The sequence below is a fragment of the Camelus dromedarius genome, chromosome 13 (assembly GCF_036321535.1).
Source record: "Camelus dromedarius isolate mCamDro1 chromosome 13, mCamDro1.pat, whole genome shotgun sequence".
In the NCBI taxonomy this organism is placed as follows: domain Eukaryota; kingdom Metazoa; phylum Chordata; class Mammalia; order Artiodactyla; family Camelidae; genus Camelus; species Camelus dromedarius.
Window position 1 is genome coordinate 31,363,124 of NC_087448.1, and position 17,030 is coordinate 31,380,153.

General features: G+C 33.4%; 1 protein-coding gene across 2 annotated transcripts in view; it reads left to right on the forward strand.

Moving 5' to 3' along the window:
* Positions 1-17,030, forward strand: part of KLHL1 (kelch like family member 1) — a 328,782-nt gene that overhangs the window by 307,074 nt on the left and 4,678 nt on the right. For both annotated transcript variants that reach the window (XM_010978777.3, XM_064493097.1), the window contains 2 exons: positions 2,414-2,626; positions 11,848-12,019. In XM_010978777.3, coding sequence (XP_010977079.1) covers positions 2,414-2,626; positions 11,848-12,019 — 385 coding nt within the window. The remainder of the gene's footprint in view (positions 1-2,413; positions 2,627-11,847; positions 12,020-17,030) is intronic.

Below are 17,030 nucleotides of genomic sequence, written 5' to 3' on the forward strand. Positions count from 1 at the left end.
ATGATGTTGTAACTTGTGAACTTTACAGGAACAGTTTATTTCCAAATAAAAAGCTATAGTAATAAGCTCAATATTTGATTTCTATAATGTGGGTAATATGTTTCCTTAATTATCACTACTTTTAAAACACATTTAGCTATATATTTGTATATGTTAGCATTATTTAATACTTTCAAAAAAAGTGTGACCAATTATTGCATAGAAATATTTCAGTATCAGCAATGCTGGATTCAGATAAATCAATAGTGTAATTTGTCCCTATAAATAGAGCAGCTTGAAGTCAATCATTTAAAACAATAGAAAAAATGAGAGTGGTACTTCTCTTGTATACAAATTACATACCAGAGACTGTATTAGGTGCCCTGCATGAAGATATTTACCCAATAAGTAAAATCTCTACAAAAAATAAATTTAGTTAGGTTTTAATTAATCATACCCCAATATTATAACATACTTCTTTTGAATAAATCTCCAATTTAAATGAAACAGAAATAAATAGATTTCAAATTTCATGAATTATTTAGGATGATAAAAACTTCTGAGTGAATAATCATTTCACTTCTGGGTGCTTTTCCAAGCTAAATTGTCCAATACTTTTAATCACTCCTATTGGTTAATTTCAACATCTTGCAAGATTGAGAGCCAGCAGACAAATTCATGAGTAATCAAGCAAAGAGGCATCGGATCCAAAAAGGGAACACTTGGACAATCAGAAACATTTTATCATGGCAGGCATTAAGAAAAACATAAACAGCCTAAAAAAAAAATCTCCAGGATTTGAAATCAATTTAAACATCATAATTAAGACTTATTAAAGGCTATTAGAGGATGAATTTTAAAATCTGGGACCTAAACTATTTTACATGCTAAGTAATAATGTCTCTCTGTGCATTTACTTAGAGGCTGAAAAGTATAAGATTAAGTCTGTTTACCGATCTATTATGTCCACTAATAAAACAAAAATTTCACAACATCTGACCTTATTAAAACATAGGCAAATCCTAACACTCCTCTCCCTACACTCTTCTCATGGCTTCCTGTTCCACTTAAGGTAAGTGTCTACATTTCCTTTAGACATTAGATGAATGTGTAAACACCTTCATGAGGTCCATCCTGGGGCGGTCCCCACACATCACCTCATCTGCCCCCGACCCCACCCACCACTGTTCTGTTCCTGCCGCTTTGACATCCTGGCTGCTCCTGGAACATTGTACTCACCTGTTCACTTTACCTTGAATTTTCTTCCCCCAGATATTTCTGAACTCACTTCCAACCACTACTACCTTCTTCAAGGTTTTCAGCAAACATCATCTTCTCAGCGAGACTTTTCCTGATGGTGTATTTTAAATTGTAACCACAATTTTTACTCCCACCGGCTGCATTCCTGACCCCACTTCCCAGCTCTGTCTATGTCTACAGCCCTTAATAGTATATAATGCATGTGTTTATTGCATAAATTATGTCTATAGCTTTCCCTGGTAGAACTGAGGGTAGGGAATTTTTTTTCCTTCTTTTTTCATGGATATATTCACAAAAATTTGCATAGTGTGTGACATATACAAGGCATTCAAATATATGTGTTGAATAAGTGAGTAAATTCAACTCTATACCTTACTGTGATGCAATCTTCATGACTGATCAAATAGGCAAGAACTATTTTATTAGAAATAGATAATGTATTTCTCTTTTTTTAAGTACAGTTCATGTCGCAGTATTTATTTTCCTGAATTCTTGCCAGACTTCATAATGAAATAGCAAAATAAGTGGATCAAATAGGTTTCAGCAATATTCAATCGGCTAACATCATTGTGCCCTTTTTCCCTTTAAGTCTTGTCCATCCAGGTAACTCATTAGCTATAGCATAAGCATCCAATAAGAAAGCTGGGGTTTTCACAATACGTGTTTAGATTATTCCATCTATTTAGTGTTCCAAGCTGTGAGTACAGAACACGAGAAGTAGGCATGATTTACATATTGGCTAATCAATTACTGATCAACAAGTATGATACTCAGTTTTCTTCTAATTATGGACATTTTCAAGAAAAATTGAAGACAAATGTATTTTATTCTTTTTAAAAATAGATATTCCTCAATGTTTATTAATATATTTAAGTGACAATTTTTTAATGCAGAAAGCAGTTTGTCTATCTAACATTCTAGAAATAATAGCAATTAGAAAATTACAGTTGTTTTAATTTCATCTAATATAGGTCATACTAGAATTATGGGAATTCCAGTCATATAAAATTACTTACAGAGAACCTCTAACAGAAATTTTCATGTGACACACTATGTTTTTGACACATTTGAGGCTCATGCTATGATTGAAAATTTATTTTCCAAGGACTTTTCCTTTTTGACATTGTCATGCAGACGCTGGTATGAAATCATGTTTTTCCAATTGTGTTTTCAGGTTGTATTCAGTTGGAGGTCGTGATGGAAGTTCCTGTTTGAGTTCAATGGAATACTACGATCCTCATACAAATAAGTGGAACATGTGTGCTCCCATGTGTAAGAGGAGAGGGGGTGTTGGAGTGGCCACGTGTGATGGTTTTCTTTATGCAGTGGGAGGTCACGACGCCCCTGCTTCAAACCACTGTTCTCGGCTACTGGATTACGTAGAAAGGTAAGACTCCAAGGCACAGTTATAGTGAAAGAGACAATGTGATAACATGGATACCTAATGCAAGTACTTATAAAATCTGCATAATATAGGACAGTAAATCCAGCTTCTAGAGCTGCTTTTGTAGTCTCTCTCTCTCTCTCTCTCACTTGCTCACACATGCACACACACACACACACAAACTATTTTCTTTCTTCTCTTATTTTTTCTCCCTCCCTCTCCCTCTCTCCTTCCTTCCTTCCATCTTCCATTCCTTCCTTTCTTTTCAACTAATATTTATTTAAAGTTCTAAATAAGTAATTTTAAATATTAAAAAAATAAAGTTCTACAATTTTTCCAATGATCCTAAAATAATATTTAAATTCTTCATTAATATGCTTCAAAAGGTCTATTAGAATAGCTTTAAGTAATTTTTAAAATTGATGAATGTTCATTAATTTAAAAAAAATTGAATATTTTATTTATCTGTTCTATTCATCCCGTCTTGTTGGTTCTGCCACTCTCTTCAAATTCTTAAAGGTGAATTATGAACTTTGTTTTACATCGTACCTTTCTTAATGTAAGTGACTTATTTGAACTATATTTCCTGTAATCCTGGTGTATAAAAGAAATATAGATCCTCTTTTAGCTTTTCCTAAAAATTGCAGGTGCACAGATGTTGGAGTGAAAGGGCACCTTGGATTCAGACTCTGTCCGAAATCCCAGACACTTCCTGGCATGGTTATAGCTGAGTTCTCTTTAATGGCTGTGCATCACTGTATTAGGTGCAGGAAGGATTAGAAAGTTAGAGAAACTTAGGGTGATATTGCCTATTACATAAGGATACATGCTGATATATAAGGAAGTGAAATTAAGGAATATTGAGGTTAATTTTTTTATCAGCTAGGATAGGATAACTAATTCTACTGTAATGAATAACTTCAGAATGCTCAGTGGTTTAACACCATAATGCTCTTTTTTTTCATTCATGCTACATGTCCATGCCAGCTCCATGATACTGCTATTCTGGTGCCCAGAATGACATTTAAGCTAAAATATGAGCACTGCTGGTCTCCATCAGGAGGGAAAAGCCAGAGAGCAGTACACTACATTGTTCATGCATTATTGAAGATTCAACCTTCAAGTAATACAATTATCCTTTGCCTGAGCTTTGATGACAGCTCAGTCACATGACCACACAAGACTTCTTGAGGGTGAGATGACCGTGTCTGAACATGGACCTGGGAGAAGGACAAGAAATATTTGGTGGATCACACTGAGGACAATGATAATCTTCCTTTTAATTAAGAAAACTAAATCCTTTATATTCATGATTGTTAGTGGAATAGTTAGTGGGTGAAAAGTGCTCTCTCATTTAAGATATTTTCCTTTGGTTATCTGAGTATTTTTAGTGAGAATAAGGCCACTGGAAAGAAATAGCTTTTGGTGAACAGGGTCTGTTTGAACTCTGAGCCACTTCTTGGATAAAATACATATTTAGTGATATTGCTACTCCATGAAATGGGCTGTGGACTTAACAGTTGTGTATATAGAGAACTTGAAATTAAGTTCACCCCGGTTTCACTTTAACATTCTCTTGTCCAGTGAAATTAGGAACTACAGGTGTCACAGTGAAGACAGAGGTCAGAGTCCAAATTCATAGATGTATACTGTTACATACACAAATGTGCGACCGTTTATTTAATAAATACTGCTAATAGACTGGCAGGTTATTCACATCTTCTTCTGCTAAATTCTTGGGAAAAATGACAAAGAAGATGAATATGATGAGGCTGCTACTTTCACAGCAAATATCGTATATAACCACCACTAATAAAATGATATTTCATGCACATATTTTCTTGTTGTCTAATGTATTCAAATGTTGTTTGTGAACAGAGGCATACATAATTCAGTCTAAGAATACATTTAGGATGCAAAGTTATATTTAAAGAAGCATAGCTATTTAAAGTTATGGGAGTGCAGTGGGTATGAACAGCTTAAGTAATGCAGACTCACACAGCATCTTCATGATTCTTATCCGAGCTCATACCAAGTGTCAGATTAAAAGCATTTCTGTGCTTTCTATAAGATATATTCTATATTGATAATTTCACATGTAAATCATCAATGAATCAAGGTACATAATGGTACCCTTGTAGAGTTACTTTGCACATATAATGCAAGGAGTGTTTCTAGTATATAGGCAAACAAATCATTAGGAATAGCAAATAGTGTGCAATGCTATGTTTTCTAGAAAGATAGATAAACAAGTTGATAGGCAAATGTTATTATAGGATGATGACTTCCTAAGGAAGTATAAAGATATTGTAAATGGTAGTGTTAAGTACAGTTATATAACATCTATCCAGAATTGTAGAGTTAGGCTTCCTTAAATGCAAGGAACATTAGTACCTCAACTCAGAGCAGATAAGAAAGCAGGGACTGAGTAAGAATAGGAAGTTTAGAAGAGTTGATGGAACAGTAAAAACTAATTTGGTAGCCAAGTCTCACTCTAGTGACAGTGTCTTTAGTGGACAAAAATCAGTGTCCAAAAATGCAGTAAATTCTAGCAAAATTTAGATCCAGAAGGTACAATTTGAAAAATTACTTTCATCCATCTGTTTACTCATTCAATAAACATTATATTGTGTGTATTTTTCATGATATTAAATAGAGTTTAAAATGTATTAGAAAAAAAGAGATAAATACATAATTAGAATTTAAGATTATAAACATAGCTGGAAACTAGGCAATGAATCAACAAATATGCTCAAAGGCATCAGTACCACTGGTAGCTCATAAGAGATCAGGACCATCTTTGTCCTTGAATCTGCAACCCAGTAATGAGATCTGATATGAAAGGGATGTCAAGATAATAAGAATCCCCTAAGTCTGCCTTTGTGATATCCGCTCTTGCTTTCCCTCTGTAGTACCCAGAGGATTCTTTTCATAATGCAGATTTGAACAATGGAGTTTTCCTTTGTACTAATCATCAACATTATAATAAAAAATTATTTGTCTTACATCAATTTTTCCACTAAACTAGGTTCGATGTGCTTGCCAAAATTATCTTGCATATGCCTGTATTCCTCCATTTGGCACAATTCCTGGCACTGAGTAAGTGCTCAACAAGCATTAATTGAATCAGCCAGACACTAAGGAAAACAGGCCTCGACTTTCTCACAACAAAAAACATCGTGACGTATACTGTGAATAGGTAGTCAGATATTATGGAGCGAGATAGATGGATTGATGATGATAGGTAGATAGATAGATAGATAGATAGATAGATAGATAGATAGACAGACAGACAGATAGATTTTTAAAAGGGATGGGTGAATATTTGGATGGACTAATGGAAAGATAGATAAATTTTGATTTGTTATTTCTCTATTTGCATCATAGGCTGAGTATTACTGATTTATGTAGATTGTAGGCATATATTTAATTTTCAAGACAGAAAATTTTTGGTGAAGCCTAAAGTATTAAGCAACTATTCATATATTAGTTAAAAATTCTTTTACTATATCTCATTACCCAAACTCTATTAACAACTATCATAATTTTTCATATACTACTTACAATAGAACAATAGACAACTTTTGTTCAAAGTCTACCAAAATCTACCCCATTCATAACAGAAAAAATCATCTAAAATAATAGTTAGTTAAATACTAACAATAATGTTTAACCTACTACTATCAAGATATGACTCTATTTTTATCCTCTTTAGATCTTTGTTAAAAATGAAATCATTTAAGTGAAGATTTGCTGTCAGACAGGGATAAATACATTTTTCACTTAAATACTTTTAAATTGTCATAAAGATTAATATATAAGGCAAAAATGGAATTTTAGATTCTTTCATTTCTCTTAATTTCTCATTTCATCCCTGTGGTTTAGACGTAATCCAAGAATTTCTAAACACTGAAGAGAGATGATAAGGGAGAGACAGACTTTTTATTTAAACTATGGATGCTTCTCTTTGGCTTTATGTAGTCTATCCCTACATTAATTCATGTTTTTGACATATGTAAGATCCTAAATTTTCTACAAAAATATAATTGTTTGAATTGTTTAAAATTAAAATGTTAGATAAGGAGCTTTTGCATTTTCTAGTAAGATACCATATTTTTCTTCTTTTTAAGATCTCATTGTTAGAACCAACCAAATGAATGTAGCAGGAAAAGACTAACCAGCTTGTTGTCACTGTTTTTCTATTTTTGTGCATGCATAATCTGTTATGTATTTGATAATAAATTGTGTTCAAGTTTCTGGTAGACATATATACAAAAGACAGAGATTCTATGATAGCCTGTGTAGGTAGGGGCCATGTTTTATATGTAGATGCAATGACTGCTGACTGATATGATAGTCATTATAGCCTATATTTGCCATTCGGTATCTGCCTCAATGGCTAATGAGTCAAGTGTTGTCTTTGAGGTGGTCAGCTGGACACACAGAATGAGAGAATAATCTATTGTTCTCAGATATTCTGCCTGGAAGGCTGGCATCATGGTAATTCATCTGCATGCTTTGAACGAAGGAAAACAATTCTGTGGAAGGTAGATGTAGATGAAAAGATGAAACCTACGATGTCTTATGTAGGTGGAAGAATATCAACCCTGGTAAAATTCATTTTCATGATGAGAGAGCTATTTGAAAAGACACAGTTTTTTTTTAAACACCTTTATTGTGGTATGAATCCAGTACAATAAACTACGCATATTTCAGATATACAATTTGATGAATTTTGATAGATATATGCACCCATGAAACCACCACCACAATCATGATAGCTAACATTTCCATCACTCCCCAAGAGGTGCAATTTTCAAACTCTCAATTTATCCTTTCCCACCCCCTTTATCTCCTGGTAACCATAGGTTTGTTCCCTATGTCTGTGAGTCTGTTTCTGTTTTGTAGTAAGTTAATTTGTGTCCCCTTTTTTTTGGTTCCACATATAAGTGATACCATATGGCATTTTTCTTTCTCTTTACTTCACTGAGACACAATCTGGGCTCACAGCACTTGGAGTAGTTTCTGTTATAGAAAAAGTGTTATAGAGAAAGTGATGACATAAAGAATCTATTTCTCCTTAGTTTTGAACTGTTTTGAGGTATTTATTTTAAAAGTGAATTTAGATCTGAATTTAGCATTCAGATCTTCTGGGTATGCTCCATGTTCTGTTGGTTGACAATGGTTTAAATAGTTTTCAAAGCTCTGATGAGGAAACTACATTTGAGAGGAGTCACAGACTTGCTTAGCTGGTCCTAACTTTCTCTGGTTCTTTTAACAACTCTTTTCTCCTCCCTTCAACCTTGAAGAGTAGGTAGAAGAGAACACGACCTAAGTCAAAATGGAATTTTCCATCCACCTTCATTGAAAAGTGGAAAACAAATTAACTCTTTAAAACATTCCTGTATTAAAAAAGCAAAGAATATTGAAAAGGGGAGCAGAAATCTAGTTATATTTCCCTTTAAATATTTTAAGATACATTTTGATCTGCAAATTACAGAAATAACAATGCTTGAAAAATGAATGGTACCTCCAAAACTTCAATGAGGATTTTCAATCAGAAACTAACTTTTGTTCTGTGACTATCGTATGCCTTTAGCAAGTTTTCATTTTACAGCCAATTTTAGCCACTGTATCTTGGCGCGTCTCTTGCCTGAAAGCTATAAACTTTAATAGAGTCCCTGATACAGAGCTCACATTCTGACCATGAAGGCCAAGGTGAGGTGTAGGAAAGGCTGACAGCCTAAATACGAAAAGACAACACCTCCCCATCTGCTTTTTCTTCTTCTTCTTTTTTTTTTTTTAATAAACTGGCAACCTGAGGCAAAAAATAATGCTTAGAACAAAATTTTCTCAAAATGTGAACTGACAGTGATAGAGTTCCCTGGTAGTAATCGTTTGGAAAATGCTTATACATCTGTGGCTCCTCTTGTCAGCTGAACAAAGGCTGTTTATTTCATTGGAGGGGGTAACAATTATGTGTATCCCCAGGTTGAGATGTGAATCCATGGAGTTCTAAATACAGAAAAATCAACTTAGATTCATTCATTAATATCCAAACAAGGATAAATATTACTGGATAATTTTTAATTTCTCTGGATACTTCCTGAATATCTGGGATAGAGTGTGTGTTGGGGAATGGGGTGGGGTTTGGACTCAGTTTTGGTTTATTTTGTTTTGTTTGGGTTTTCTTTTCTCATAGTATATATGTTTAAATATTATCACCATTGCCAGGTATGAATTGAAAGATTGTTATTAAGCACATGAAATATGTTCCCTACTGCTGAAAACAGGTATGCCTATTTCAAAGATTTGGATTTTCTAGGAGAATGCACTAGATTTTTTAAAATTCTCTTCAGGAATTTTGTAAAATATGAAGAGAATGATCTCTGTTTCTAAATGTAGGATATTATTTCTAAAGGTGTGCCTAAATACAGGACATAGTAGCATTTTCTTATTTTCCCCTAGAATATGAATGTATGAGATTTCTTCATTATCTGAATTTCACTTAAAATTTCAGGTTTCAGAAATGCATTTATTTTGCCTAGTGCACTAGTGTTGGCTGTTTTCTCAGTTCCTTTGCCTTTTTTGCAATGATAAACAAAGTCTGCTTTGTAGACAGTAGTTGAAAAAAAATTCTATAGAGCTGAACAATTAAATGGGGACTGAAAAATGACTTCAGCAAAAGCTGTTTAAGTGAAGTGATTGTGACAAAAGGCAGACTGGTTTCTATTGAAGAGCGAATTAAGAATATTCACTTTTCACTGAAATTAAGGTGTCTTATATATTATTCCTTTTAAAGTTTCCTGAGGAAAAAGTAAACAAATACAAAAACTCCCCTGTACATGTTATCCAGCAGCCAGCACCAGATTATCTTCTTTGCTACATTCATTCTCCTTCTCCGCCTTTTTTCCCTCTGAAATACTTTAAAGAAATTCTTAAACACGTCATTTTAGGTCAAAATATTTCTGAATTCACCCCAGAAACAAAAAATGAAAAATGAACAAGATTTTACTTTTTCAAGGTAATCAGAATGTCATTCTTACAACTAATAAAAATTTCAATAGTTTCTTATTAAAATCTGATTCCCAAAATCAAAATTTCCAAAATGTCTTAAACATCTTTTAATAGTGGTTTATGAATTGGGGTCCAAGTAAGTTCTGCTCACTTTATTTTGTTATATTTTTAAGTCACATTTAATTTAGAACAGCTACTTCTTCGTAGCTATTCATTTGTTATTCCTGGTTTTATTTTTGCTTTTATGTTGCTATTTGATTCCTTGTGGTGTCATTTCTTTTCTCCTCTTTCCTTTTTTGTCCTTTTTTTATATGTTTACATATTTCAAAATGTTCATGGTGGAAATTTAAATATTTTAAAGAAGATTTGGGTGGCATATTTTGTGTGTTTGTGTTTGTGTCTATGTACACCTGTGTCTATTGTGATGTTTCACATTTGTTAATTACACCATGTAAAGTTACTTTTTTATTTGCTTGGCAGCCTATGCTTTAAGGTGGTCCTGGTTTTGCAGGCATTCAACCAATCTCTCATTTCACATGTATCATTTGGGCTGTCAAAACTCCTTCAATCATGATCTATAAATGCATGTAACGTCTTGGGTAAAATATTATGTGTGAAATATAAATTCCAGATCTCTGGGGTACCTCTAGTCATTTATTTTGTAACAATCTTCTTCATTTTCGATAAAGTATAGGTGGGTTCTTTGACTTGTTTATGTTTGTTTCTTTCTTGGTTTTAGGAGTCTGTGGGTTAAACGTTTCACTTGGTGAGAAATAAACCTAGAGTAAAAAGACTCAGAATATATTTGCTGTGCTTGTGAAAAAAAAAAAAACGTTTTATCCAGTCTTCTTTTATATTTACTTAACTGGGTTCTTACTAGATGTCTTGTTTTTGTATCCAAACCTGAAGTTGCAAATTAAAGGCAAAGGGGTTGTTTAATCATTCATTCTTAGCTGAAGTAAAGCACACTCACCAAGGAATGCTTTGAATTTTTGCCATGCAACATGTAAAATATCTGTATGTAAGGTATAGTAATCAGACTTTCTGAAAATTTAATTATTTTAGTTAAAATTCAATAATAATAATTCTTCTTCAATCTGTTTTTTCAATTGAAGTGTAGTTGATTTACAATGTTTGTTTCAGGTGTACAGCAAAGTGATTCAGTTTTATATGTGTGTGTGCATATATGTATTATATAGATGTTTTCAGATTCTTTTCCATTACATATCATTACAAGAAATTGAATAGAGTTCCCTGTGCTATAAAGTACGTCCTTATTGTTTATCTATTTTATATATAGTGGTATGTATCTGTTAATCCTGAACTCCTAATTTATCCCTTCCCCCAACCCCTTCCATCTCTTGATTTACTAATCTCTCCCTTGCTATAAGTCCTGAGTAACTGTCACTTAAATATAGTTCTGTTCATGTTGTAGTTATTTCCCCAAGTTTCAAAGGCTCCCTATTTTCATATTGAATAAGCACAAAATACCTTCTTACTCTGAGCATCAAGCTATCTGTAATTTGATCAAAACCCACCATTTTAGGCACTATTCCTTCTTATACTCTTGAAATCAACCACACTGCTCACCTGCTTTCCTAAAAGCTGGCAGTGTATTTTCATTAATACTTGCGTTCTTTTGTAGAAATTTCTCATTTCTCTCTAACAAATTTAAGACAGACTTTCAAACCTGATCTAAAGGAGACTGAAGTATTCCACAATTCTCCCAGCTTTTTAACAATTACTTCTATTGTATTACTATAGCACTTTGCTTGTATCTGTTTTAAAGAACCCCATTCTACTGTGGAAAATAGTTATTTACATATTTGACTTTCTTGTGGAAAGAAACCATGGTATTCATTTTTGTCAAATGACTCTGCCTCCATCTTATTAAGAGTCTAGGTATATTTTTTAAGTACCTTAATCTATAGAAAGCCAGACATTTGGATATTGCCTCTTGAACACCTGCTTGAAAAATTGAAGTTTGTTTCTTTATTTTTAGCGGAGGTGCTGGGGATTGAACCCAGGACCTCATGATTGCTAAGTATGTGCTCTACCACTGAGCTATACTCACCCCCTCAAGTGATTGAATTTTTGGAAAAAAAACTTGTTTTCTTTTTCATGGCTTGCTTTGAAAGAGCATCATTCATACAGTAAAAATTGAATGTGATTAGAATATATTATGTCCTCTTATCCTTACATTTTAGATATGATCCCAAAACAGACACATGGACCATGGTGGCTCCTTTGAGTATGCCCAGAGATGCTGTTGGAGTCTGTCTCCTTGGTGACAGATTATATGCCGTTGGTGGCTACGATGGACAGACATACCTCAACACTATGGAATCCTATGATCCACAGACTAATGAATGGACACAGGTAAAACTGATGCCAGCAGAACTTCCTTCACATATAAGAATTTATTTCATTTATTTTTTTTTTAGAAGAGAAGGGTACATATAGCTATCTATCTAGTCAAATTACTATGAATTCAAGCTGATTGATTTTGTCCATTTTCATGTTCATTTTGTAAAAAGTTCATTAAATCCCATGTTTTTGTGTACTTTCCTATTATGTATCCTATATTTTAATAAAATTTGTATTAAAAAGTGGCATTTTTCTTTAGTGGGATTTCCACTTTATCATAAGTAATAACAAGGGACAAGAACTGAATTTTAATTAGCTGAAACAAGAAATTAAAGTAGAGTTCATTCACAAAACCCTGACTTAAAAATATTTGGCTTTAAAGATAACAGAAATAAGAGGATGGAAGACTGAAGAAATCCACTTCCTGCCTTCCATTTTTGCTTGACTATCTTTGTTAGGTCTATTGGTACTTTGAGTCAAAAAAAAAAAAGGGCTATGAATGGTCCCTCGTATAAAGCGTTCACTACTGTACAAACACTCTGGCCATGAAGATAGAGTGAAGTAATTGGCTGATCTTAAATTATTCCTAGAATATATAGTGCAGTTAGAGACTCAGCATCCTGCCGGAGTAGAGCAGCTCCCAATCTGGTCACAAAACCTGAGGATTTGTGTTGGGATGTGTGTGAGTGCTGGGGAAAGACGCAGGTGGGGCAGCTTAATTATGGTGGAAAACATCATATGCTGTTTACCTACTATACCTTGCTCTTAATGAAGGGAATGAATATATTTTCAGATTTGTGTCCTTATAGTCAATTTCTCCCTGGTTTCCTTCTTTTTTTTCCAAATCTCTCAATATTCCTTATTTCTATATTTTATCAGAAACTTAAAAGATACTATTTAAACAAACAAACCCTTTCCATCAACAGATGTAGTTAAATTTCCAAGTCTAATTTAGTTGAAACAGAATAATACCCCCACTTCCACATACTCCTTTGTGTGGAGAGGGCTCTAGTTTTAGTCATAGAAATTGACTAAAATTTATCTGAGGCACATGAACATTGATTGAAGCAAATTCCTTTTAAAGATTCTTACTTTTATTTTACTATTATTTTTAAAATTTATTTTTATTCACTTATTTTTAAAATTTTGTTGACAGACAGGCACTCTACCACTGAGCTATACTCTCCCTCATTTCTTACTTTTAAATAGACATAACTTCTTTAATTGTGATGGGTTTGATGAAATGTGTTCAGCCACTATATTAAATAGATTGACTTTAAAGTATGAAACCAAATTCCTAATGTCCAGGATAAGGTACCTGCCTTACAAATCTTACTCTTCCCTAAGGGAAAGTTCTTTGATTCCAATGAAGATAAATGAATTTGGCTAAGGAGGAAGAACAAAGGTAGAATGGAGGAAAAACATGAAGTATGTTCAGAACTAAGTCTTGTGATTTTCCATGTTTTACTTTAACTGTGAGAGAATCATGCCTTATCCAAAGAGCAGCAAATATAAAATAAGCTATAATTATTGCATTGAAATTTTAGAGGATATAGTTTAACTTCTTACCTTTCTGAGTCTCTAGTGTTTACAAAGGAAACACAGCACAAATTAATGATTATCGATTTGCTAAGAAATGTATGACTTCAATGAAATATATATTAAATGTACTACTTTTACAAATGAACATTAAATAAAAGAAGTTTATGGGCACATAAATGATATATAATATATTCATTACATATTTATAGTAATGAGCCATTATACTTATCATTCCTTTAAAATTGAAATCAAAATAATGTATGTAGTAATTACAGGTAAAAGCCTCCTGAAAACCATTTTCCCTCCTCTGTATTTCATTACACTCTTTTGGGTCATTAGTATTTTACAAACAGCAAAGTGGTATTTAAAATGTTTTATAACAACTTTATTTTAGTACAATAAACATTAATTTTAAAGCTCTTAAATTACTTTAATATTTTACATCCATATCTTTCCATTATTTATATTATTAAGACTCTCAAGGGACCATCAGCAAACCCACGCAGAATCCCTTTGAAAATTTTCAGGATTCCAGGCCCTAGAGAAAATTCCTGTATTTGCTAGATAACGCCTGCCCTTTCCCTCCGTTTACTGCATAAATGGGCAAAATCAGTTGGTTATTCCATTTATCATTGGCATGTCCAAAGGGCTAAGCATTATAATAAACAAGCAAACTATGTTAAAATATCCAATGATGTATATTTGGAGAACACCCTAAGCTAGCTAGAATTGGAAATACTGGAAATAGATTAGGGAGCATTTGCTAGAATCACATCTTACATGGTTTTATGGATAACACACACCTGCTTGTGTGCAAGCATGTTTGTATTTTGTGTGTGTGTATGTGTGTGTGTGTGTGTGTGCATTTGTGTTTTAAGTAAATTTGACTGTCATTTTACTTTGGGTTTATTTCTTGAATTTTATTTGAAAAAATAATATGTGTGCTTCAGGACATAAAAAGGAAAGTTTTATTACCTTTCCCCTAGCCTGGGCAAAATCCCCTCTTCATGTGTCCTTGGCACATTGTCAGGGTGCTGCCATGCTGTGTCCATCTGCAGCAGTGAAGAAACAAAGATAGTGTGTCATTGACTGTCACATCTCCAAAGACTGACATAGTTGCTGGCCTGGGGTGGGAGATATAGGAATGCTTCCTAGATAAACTTTGAATTACTGTTGAAACTCAGTTTACTCTGTTGTGCATGGATTTAATTTATTTGCACACAATAGATATACATAAAATACTTAGCATGAGTTCCAGGGAAGCCCTGCAAGATAGCTACATCCTCAGTTGCTTTTTTCTAATTGATTTCATGGCCAACTTTTCTAGGTTGTCATACTCAGGCTGAAAGGTATAACCCTGGAGAGAGAACAGGGCAGATTATTAAAATATATATATTAAATAAGGTAAAGTAAGACCAAAGGGGAAAAGGGGAAAAGCCTTCTAAAATATTTAAAATGTAGACTATATCAAATGCTTAAAATAGAATCATAAATTCTGGGGAGAGAAATACTTAACACATGATAGAACTTACGTTGGGTTGAGAAATCTTCCATCAGGAACTGAAGTGTAGAATAAGGCATGGCAAATGGGTAGGAGTTAAACAGATAAAAATGTGTGAGTGGTTTGGTTTAAGGAAAAGAAGTTTTAAAGAGCTGCAGAAAGGATAACAGATGTGATGTTTCATTGGGCAAGAAATAAAGTGGTGAGCAATGAGCTTGAAGAGATAAATCAGGTCTATATAATACAGGGCCAGAAACCATGTTATAAAATCTTGGCTTTACTATAAACCTAACGGAGAATGAATGAATGATTTTAAGCAGGGTAAGTAAATAACCAGAATTGTGTTTTAAAATGGTTGCACTTGATGGGATGTGAAAAAAGATTAGGAGAAAACAAGACCAGAGTCGGAAGTTTATTAGAACATATTTTACTAATCCACTTTAGGGGTGGAAAATTTTTCCTTTTTCCTTTCTAGCTTCTTCAGCTGATCTAATAATTAAATTGATGTAAAACAGATTCACAGGAGAAAAACAAATTTAATTTTGTATGTATGGAAATCTCATAAATATATGAGACTCGAAGAAGTGACCAAAGCAGAAAGCATTTATATTTTTAAAGAAAGACAAACCTACAGCCAGCATAATACTCAACAGTGAAAAACTCAAAAGCTTCCCACTAAAATCTGGGACAAGACAAGGATGCCCACTCTCACCACTCCTATTCAATATAGTCTTGGAAGTCCTAGCCACAGCAATCAGGCAATAAAAAGAAATAAAAGGAATCCAAATTGGAAAAGAAGAGTAAAAGTGTCACTATATATAGAAAACCCTAAAAGGTCCACACAAAACTACTAAAACTAATCAAAGAATTCAGCAAGGTAGCATGTTACAAGATTAACGTTAAAAAATCATTTACATTACTTTACACTAATGAGGAATCAACAGAAAAAGAAAGTAAAGAAACAATCCCCTTTAAAATAGCACCCAAAATAATAAAATGCCTAGGAATAAATCTAATCAAGGGGATGAAAGACTTATACATGGAAAACTATAAACCACTGATGAAGGAAATTAAAGAAGACTTAAAAAAATGGAAAGATAGCCCATGCTCCTGGATTGGAAGAATCAATATTGTTAAAAAGGTCATACTGCCCAAAGCAATCTACAGATTGAATGCAATCCCTATCAAATTACTCAGGCCATATTTCACAGAACTGGAACAAATCATAATAAAATGTATATGAAACCACAAAAGACCTAGAATTGCCAAAGCATTACTGAAGAAAAAGAAAGAGGCTGGAGGAATAATTCTCCCAGCCTTCAGACAATAGAGCTACAGTCATCAAGACAGCATGGTATTGGTACAAAAACAGACATATAGACCAATGCAACAGAATAGAGAGCCCAGAAATGAACCCACAAACTTTTGGTCAACTAAACTTCGACAAAGGAGGCAAGAATATATCACTTCTCTGCCTTTTGGCTAAGATCAAGTGTAGGAGGCAAGAATACACAATGTAATCAAGACAGTCTCTTCAGCAAATGGTGTTGGGAAAACTGGACAGCAGCATGTAAATAAATGAAGTTAGAACACTCCCTTACACCATATACAAAAATAAACACAAAATAGATCAAAGACTTAAATAAAAGACAAGATACAATAAACCTTCTAGAAGAAAACATAGGTAAAACATTATCTGACATACATCTCAGAAATGTTCTCCTAGGGCAGTCTACTCAAGCAATAGAAATAAAAGCAAGAATAAACAAATGAGACCTAATTAAACTTACAAGCTTCTGCACAGCAAAGGAAACCATAAGTAAAACATAACGACAACCTACAGAATGGAAGAAAATTTTTGCAAATGATGAAACTGACAAAGGCTTGATCTCCAGAATATATATGCAGTTCATACAACATAATAATAAAAAGAAAAGAATGCAATCCAAAAATGGGCAGAAGACCTAAACAAGGAATTCT